The sequence below is a fragment of the Orycteropus afer genome, unplaced genomic scaffold (genome assembly GCF_000298275.1).
Source record: "Orycteropus afer afer isolate SDZICR_OR568_19922 unplaced genomic scaffold, OryAfe1.0 scaffold00094, whole genome shotgun sequence".
NCBI classification, from domain to species: Eukaryota; Metazoa; Chordata; class Mammalia; order Tubulidentata; family Orycteropodidae; genus Orycteropus; species Orycteropus afer.
The window spans coordinates 5,126,282-5,134,738 of NW_006921681.1; the positions used below are offsets into that span (position 1 = coordinate 5,126,282).

At 42.6% G+C, this 8,457-nt stretch overlaps 1 protein-coding gene and 1 non-coding gene across 2 annotated transcripts in view; both read right to left on the reverse strand.

Annotated features, from left to right (window-relative positions):
- Window positions 1-293: 293 nt before the first annotated feature.
- Window positions 294-400, reverse strand: LOC122150138. Its single transcript, XR_006163505.1, has one exon. It is a non-coding gene; the product is annotated as a U6 spliceosomal RNA (small nuclear RNA).
- A 4,625-nt stretch (window positions 401-5,025) lies between these two features.
- SLC2A7 (solute carrier family 2 member 7) overlaps window positions 5,026-8,457 on the reverse strand; it is a 34,312-nt gene continuing 30,880 nt past the window's right edge. The window contains exons 11-12 of the mRNA XM_007942656.1: window positions 6,144-6,271; window positions 5,026-5,247 (exon numbers count right to left, since the gene is read on the reverse strand). Coding sequence (XP_007940847.1) covers window positions 5,026-5,247; window positions 6,144-6,271 — 350 coding nt within the window. The remainder of the gene's footprint in view (window positions 5,248-6,143; window positions 6,272-8,457) is intronic.

Here is an 8,457-nt window from a genome sequence, read left to right on the forward strand (position 1 = left end):
TGTTTGTTGGCTGCCTGAATATCTTCTTTGATAAAGTGTCTATTCATATCCTTTGCCCATTTTTGAATTGGCTTGTTTGTCTTTTTGATGTTGAGGTGCTGAAATTTTCTATAAATTTTAGAGACAAATCCCTCATCAGATATGACATTGCCAAATTTGTTTGTTTTTTTCCCCAATCTGTGGGTTCTCTTATTCCTCTTTTGGAGGACTCTTTTGATGAACGTAAGAATTTAATTTTTAGCAGGTCCCAGTTATCTAGTTTCTCTTCTGCTGTTTGTGCATTTTAGGCTATGCTTGATAGGAAATTCTTAACAAATCTACATGTCATCCTTGTGCAGGTGTCATGCCAATCTTCTCTGTATCATTCTAATTTTAGTATATGTGTTGCTGAAGCAAGCACTTGAATAGTTTTAAGAATTTTGCTTTTACAAGGGTTGAGCTAGTGAATATAAATGTAAACTTCCAAGATCCAGTATAAAAAGATCAGTTATAAAATTGATCTTACCTAAGATAACTTAAATCAAAATTATGCTGTACATGTTCTTTAGTGACTTGTTTTGTCCATGAATTTCATACACGTCTGTATCTGTCACACTATTCTACCCATATTCCTAGGTATGGATGTGTTCCATTTTATGAATCAGCCACGATTTACCCATCCAATGTATAGCTTATAGGATTTGGGCTGCTTTAAGTTTAGTTTTTGCTCTTGGGAATAGTGCTGCTCTGTTCACTCTCTCTGTGGGCTCCATGTGCTCTTGCACAGTAACTGTAATGAATGAAATACACTGAGTTGCAGATCACAGCCAAGGTTAAATTTACTAGAAAATGCCAATGTAGTTTACCAATTTCCCCCTCCCATAAGGTATGTTGTTGTTATGTGCCGTCGAGTCGGACTCGACTCATAGCGACCCCTCCTTGGGTTTCTGAGGCGGTATCACTATGGAAGTAGATTGCCCAACCTTCCTTCCAAGCAGTGGCTGGTTGGTTTAAACCCCCAGCGTTCTGGTTAGCAGTCAAGTGCCTTAGGCACTATACTATTTATTTCATTTGCTTGGAAACATAGGGTTTAATTAATTAATTAATTATTGCTCTGCAATGAGCATGAAATGTTTTCTTTAGTTTTATTCTGAAGTTGTCTTAAACTACTGCAGTACTGACAAGGCTGTGCAATTTTCCCACTGTTAATCCATTTTTCTATGACTTTGTAGGGCTTTTGTAAAGCATTTGGAAATAGTTTTTTCATTTATGCTATTGTTGGGTGCCATTGAGTTGGCTCTGACTCAAAACAACACTATATACAACAAAACGAAACATTGCCCAGTCGTATGCCACCCTTACAGTCCTTGCTATACCTGAGTTCATCATTGCAGCCACTGTGTCAATCCATCTCGTTGAGGGTCTTCCACTTTTGAGCTGACCCTCCACTTTTCATGATATTCTTCTCCAGGGAATGGCCCCTTCTGACAACATGATGAAAGTTGCTGAGACAAAGTCTGTCCATTCTTGCTTCCAAGGAGGATTCCAGCAGCACTTCTTCCAGGACAGATTTGTTCATTCTTCTGGCAGTGCATGGTACTTTCAGTATTCTTCACCAACAACACAATTCAAAGGTATTAACCCTTTGGTCCTCCTTATTCATTGTCCACCTTTCACATGCATATGAGGCTTTTGAAAATACCATGGCTTGGGTTAGGTGCACCTTAGTCTCCAAAGGGACATGTTTGCTCTTCAACGCTTTAAAGAGGTCTTTTCCAGCAAATTTGCCCAGTGCAGTGTCTCGTCTGATTTCCTAACTGCTGCTTCCACTGGTGTTGATTGTGGACCCAAGTGATATGAAATCTTTGACAACTTCAATCTTTTCTCCTTTTATCATGATGCTGCTTATATGTTCAATTGTGAGGATGTTCATTTTCTTTATGTTGAGGTGCAAACCATATTGCAGCCTGTAATCTTTAATCTTCAATGTTTGTTTCAGTGTTGAAACTGATTATCTGATGAAAAGCAGGGAAAGCCAAAAAACAAAACAAAACAAAAAACTGATCTAGCCAGGAGGGAGGGCCTTTGATGCCAGAAGATGGTGGGAGGGAGCAGGAGGGCCCTAAAAGAAACCTCTTCTGAGTGGTCTCCAAGAGTTCTATGACTGATATCCTCTCCTGAGCTCCCTTGAAGGTGTTCTTGTGGCATAGAAGTTAAGGCACTTGGCTGCTAACCAAAAGATCAGTAGTTTGAACCCACCAGTCACTCTATGGAAGGAAGATGAGGCAATCTGCTTCCATAAAGATTTACAGCCTTGGAAACCCAATGAGGATCTCTGTGACTTGGGAGAGTCACTTCAAAGACTAAAGTATGCTTGACCCAAGCCATGGTATTTTCAATAGTCTCACGTGCATGTGAAAAGCTGGACAATGAATAAGGAATACAGAAGAAGAGCTGATGCCTTTGAATTGTGGTGTTGGTGAAGAATACTGAAAATACCATGGACTGCTAGAAGAACAAACAAATCTGTCCTGGGGGAAGTGCAGCCGGAATGCTCCTTGGAAGCAAGAATGGCCAGACTTTGTCTTGCCTACTTTGTGGTCAGAAGGGACCATTCTATGGAGAAGGATGTCATGCTTGCTAAAGTAGAGGGTCAATGAAGAAGGGGAAGACCCTCAATGAGATGGATTGACATGGTGGCTGCAATGATGGGCCCAAGCATAGCAAGGATTGTGAGGATGGTGCAGGACCAGGCAGTGTTTTGTTCCATTGTACACAGGGTTGCTATGAGTCAGAGCATACTCAACAGCACATAACAACAACATGAATTGGAATCCATTTGATGGCAGTGAGTTTGGTTTCTTTTTTAGCTTCCCCAAGGACTCACTAGGCAATTAACTGACATGGAGACTGGTTTTCTGAGTGGACCTGCCTTCAGGCTTTGCTGGGGCACACCTGGCCCTACACTTCAAGCCAGTCTTCTGCCTGTGGTTTGCCACATCCACCCCTGAGGGAGCTGCTGAAGCAGAGCAGTGAGCCAGCACTGAGGCCCAGCCACTAGGCACCTGGTTAGCCTGAGGGAAGACTGCTAGACCCGCCCAGATAAGGCTGGCTCCAAGAACTTTTATCTCAAGAGATATACCACTTCTATGGGGTGGATGATGGGAGAGAACACTATTCCTATGCAACTGACTAGGGAAAGAAATCCCAGAAGAATTCAGGGACTTAATTTAAGGTTATGATGTCTATGGCAAAGTGGGGAGCAGCTTTCAGACCCCTGATCAGGGTTGTACCATCTTCCCATCACATGCACAGTCACCGGGAGAGAGTGTGGTTTACTAAAGTGAATTAATTCTTTTAAGTAATCATTTCTTTTCCTATTTAAGATACACAATTTGATAAGTTTTGACATGTGTATAAAAAGACAGAAACCAAACTCACCGCCATTGAGTCGATTCTGATTCATAGCGATCCCCCACTGGGTTTCTGAGGTGGTAAATCTTTATAGAAGTAGATTGCCCCAGCTCCTTCTGAGGAGCAGCTGGTGGGTTTGAACAGCCAACCTTCTGGTTAACAGTCAAATGCCTTAGGCACTGTGCCACCAGAGCTCCAATCATGATCATAACTGTCACCACAATCATGATAATAAACATTTGCATCACCCCCAAAAGTTTCCCAGATAATGACTGAGCTGTTTTCTATCACTATAGATTAGTTTGCATTTTCTAGAACTTTATATAATTGGAATCGTGCAGTATGTAATTTTGAGGGGGTGGTGGCTTCTTTTACTCAGCATAATTACTTTGAGATTCATCCATATTGTAGCAGGCATCAAGAGTTCACACCTTTCGACTGGTGAGCAGCATTCTATTGTATGGATATACCACTGTTTGTTTATCCAGTCACTTTATTTTTTATTTTTTTTTTTTACTTTTGTGTTTCCAGTTTTGGCTATTACAAATAAAGCTGCTATAAGCATTTGTGTATAAGGCTTTGTATGGACATATGCTTTCATTCTTTGGTTAAATATTTAGGCATGAAAGGCACAATCCTATAGTAAGTGTGTTTAAATTTCTACAAAACTGGCAAACTTTTTAAAACTGATTGTACCATTTTATATTGCTGCTGGCATTGTGTGAGAATTCTTGTTGCTCTACATCCTCATCAACACTTGATATAGTCAGTCTTTATAATTTTAGCCATCCTGATAGGTGCATAATGTATCCCATTGCAATTTTAATTTACATTTCCATAATGACTACTAATGTTGAGCATCTGAGTGAAATTATTTCATATTATTCAGTTTTGAGCATCTTTTCATGTGCTTACTTATTTTCTTTGATAAAAATCTATTCAATTTTTTTGACTATGGATACATGCTACGATATGGGTGGATCTCAAAGTAAACATGCTAAGTGACACTATTTCTTACTATTGAGTTTTGAGAGTTCTTTTTACATAAATGCAAGTCCTTTATCAGATACATAATTTGTGAGTATTTCATTCTGACTCTATCTGGGGGGAATATTTGTTGGGATTGCTGTTCCGAAATTGGGAAAAGTTCTTACTTCTCCTCCTCAGCTGTCCCTGTGACCAATAGCACAGAGCTGTGAGTGCTGACCAGGATCAGTCACAGAGCAGAGAAGGGAAACCACCTCACCTGGGAGGAACAGCACTCAGGGCTGTGGTCTCAGCAACTTTCAGTTCCTTTGGTTCTCTAAATAATGCAGTGATTGGGATTCAGGTCTACAAATCAATCATTGAACTTGAAATGTGTTACTTAAAAAAGAATGTATTCGTACAACATTCAAGTTGGGGTGCTAATGTAGAATCAGAGAGTTGAATCTTACCAGCTGGTCCTCACTTCTCATTTAACTGAAGGACTAAGCTTTCCAGAGTCTTCCAGTTGCCACTGGGCACCCCAAGATGGCAGAGCTAGGATCCTCCCTCTGGAGACAGGGAAAGAAATGAAGAGGCCCGGGCAGAAGGTCCTTCTCTTGGAGAAGACAGCCTTGAAAACGAACACCTGGTGGCCATGCAGACTCTTCAAAAGGCAGTCTCTTTGGCAGGTGCAGAGAGCACAGGAGGCCCAGACTCTGTTATTTCTTCTTTAATCTCTGGAATTGCCACCCCATTTCTCTTAGCAAAAATTTGGTTTATCTCCACAAATGTTTTGCCCTTGGTTTCAGGAATAACCACGTGGATGTAAACAGCAGTGAGGAGACAGATTCCAGCAAAAATGATGAAACTATAGGGACCAATGAGCTCCTAGACCAAGAAACAAAGAAAGCAGTGGGGAATGTGGAAAATCAGGACAGGTACAGTGCCAAACATCTGACACCATCATTTAGAGAACTTTACCATAATGTCAGCTCAAAAGCAAAAGTATTAGTTTTAACATGCCGAATGAACTCAAAGCTGGTAATGGAAACTGTGATGGTTCATAGAAATTGCTTGAAGGTGCCCCCCTCAAGTGGCACCCAGGGCACATGCCCTACCTTAGATATGCCTCTGTGAGGCACAGTGGTTAAGAGCTCAGCTGCTAACTGAAACGTTGTTGGTTCAAACCGAACAGTGACTCTGTGGGATAAAAGACCTGGCAATCTCCTCCCATAAAGATTACAGCCCAGGAAACCCTTTGGGGCAGTTCTACTCTGTCCTGTAAGGTCTCTATGAGTTGGAATTGACTCAATAGCAAACAACAATAGCAGCAGCAGCAGATCCCTTTTGATAACAGGGACATGATGTCCTCTGAGCCTTTAAGATGTTGAAAACATTGAGTTGGTGGGCACATCTCTCAGAAGAGAGGAAGGAGGTGGTAGGGGGGATTCTCGCTCTAGTGCTAGCCTTCTTTCTATTGCCTGTTGAACTCACAGACCAGAGCCCCAAAGGAATGAGCCCTATACAACTGGAGGGTCAGAACTCTCTTCAGTACCTGGGAAACTGACCTATTTAAAGAGTTACCTGAAGTGGGTGTTACCAGTGTTTTTGGTAGCTGTGGACATGTCTGAGTCCACTTTTGCCGGATTAGTAAATGTTCTTAGTAGAAGAAGGGCTACTGCTCCTTTCCTGGAGTGCTTTCTGCCTTAGGGGTGGGGGTGGGTGAGAGAGAGTGGGAGGTGGCCGCCCACCCACATTGCCTGTGGGGACGTGTCCTCATTCACCTGGATGGAAGGGAACACAAAGCCGACGATGAAGTTGGTGAGCCAGTGCACAGCCCCATCCACCACGAATGCGGCCGGCCTGGATGACTGCAGGAAGATCTCAGTCCTCACCACGGATGGGACAGGACCTTGGGGCAGAAAGCATAGATGAGTGGATGGAGAAGGGCTCTCAGGAGCCTCTCTGGCTAGTGGTCCATGTCCTACTCTGGCCTCAAACCTAGACCCCCAGGTGCCTCAAGTCAGTCACATGCCACGTAATGTCCGTTCAGGCAATGTCTGACCACATACATGTCCATGGTCCCAAAGGTTCTTCTTCTTTTACTTCTTTTTTCTTTTTAAAGGGAAAGCAGCTCTCCCTACTGGTTTTGAGGACACCAACTCCCCAGAGTGAATGAGCAGCACCTCCTCCTCTGCTGCCTCCTCTTCCTGGCTTCATTCACCCACCCAGCAGCTATGCAGCTGTTCACTCCTTGGAAGCACAGGGCAGCCCCTGCCATGGCTCCCCTGCTTCTGCCATGGGTGCTGGCAGAGCACCAGCTGGGCCTGAGGTACTCTTAGGCTCCCGGTTTCTGGCAGCAGCAGCATATGAACAGGAAGTGGCTGTACCAATAGGGTGCCACCACCACCATCCTTGCTCCCTGCCTGGTCCATGTCCCTCTCCATGCCCCTCATGCACCCCTGCCCTATACCCAGATATGTGCAAAGTCCCTATCTGTCTGCTGGTGCAGCCCCCATCTGGCCCTCAGCTGCACACCGGGCAAGGCCAGCCTCCTGTATCCAGTGGGTAGATGGTAACAGTGGCTGTGGGGTACAGGCTTCTCTTGCTCTCCGGGGAGTGGAACAAAGGGTGGGGCTGGGACTGCCTATATATAACGTGGTGTTCTCCTCTGGAAAGGAAATCAGGATAACAATACCATTTACAACAACCACTCAAAAGATGTACCAACTGCCAAAGCCAAAGATGAGGAAATTGAAGATTTTTATCAGCTTTTGCAGTCTGAAATGGACCAAACATGCAATTAGGATTTGTTAATTATCACTGGTGACTGGAATGCAAAAGTTGGAAACAAAGAAGAATCACCAGTAGTTGGAAAATTTGGCCTTGGTGACAGAAATGATGCTGGAAATCACATGATAGAATTTTGCAAGACCAATGACTTATTCATTGCAAATACCTTTTTTCAACAACACAAACAGCAGCTATACACATAGACTTTGCCAGATGGAATACACAGGAATCATATTGACTACATCCATGGCAAGAGGCAATGGAAAAGCTCAGTATCTTCAGCCAAAACAAGGCCAGGAGCTGATTGTGGAACAGACCATCAAGTGCTCATATACAAGTTCAACTTGAAGTTAAAGACAGTTAAAACAAGTCCACAAGGGCCAAAGTATGATCTTGAATATATCCCTCCTGAATTTAGAGACCATCTAAAGAATAGATTTGATACATTGAACACCAATGACCAAAAACCAGAAGAATTGTAGGATGACATCAAGAACGTGATCCATGAAGAAAGCAAGAGATCATTAAAAAGATGAGAAAAGAAGAAAAGACCAAAATGGATGACAGAAGAGACTCTGAAACTTGCCCTTGAGTGGAGAGTGGCTAAAGCAAATGGAAGGAATGACAAGATAAAAGAGCTGAACAGTAGATTTCAAAAAGCAGCTCGAGCAGACAAAGCCAATTACTATAATGAAATGTGCAAAGACTTGGGGTTAGAAAACCAAAGGGGAAGAACACGATCAGCATTTCTCAAGCTGAAAGAACTGAGGAAAATATTTAAGCCTCAAGTTGCAATATTGAAAGATTCTATGGGCAAAACATTGAACGATGTAGGAAACATCAAAAGAAGATGGAAGGAATCCACAGAGTCACTGTACCAAAAAGAAATGGTAGATCTTCATCCATTTCAGAAGATGGCATATGATCAAGAACCAATGGTACTGAAGGAAGAAGTTGAAGCTACACTGAAGGAATTGGTGAAGAACAAAGCTCCAGGAATATGGAATACCCATTGAGATGTTTTGACAAACAGATGCCCCACTGGAGGCACTCACTTGGTTATGCCAAGATATTGGAAAACAGCTACCTGGCCAACTGACTGGAAAAGATCCATATTTGTACCCATTCCAAAAAAGGGTGATACCACAAAATGTGGAAATTATCAAACAATATTATTAATATTGTACACAAGTAAGATCTTCCTGAAAATAATTTAAAAACGGTTGCAGCAGTATATTGATAAAGAACTTTCAGAGGTGCAAGCTGGATTCAGAAGAGGACATGGAACAAGGGATATCATAGCTG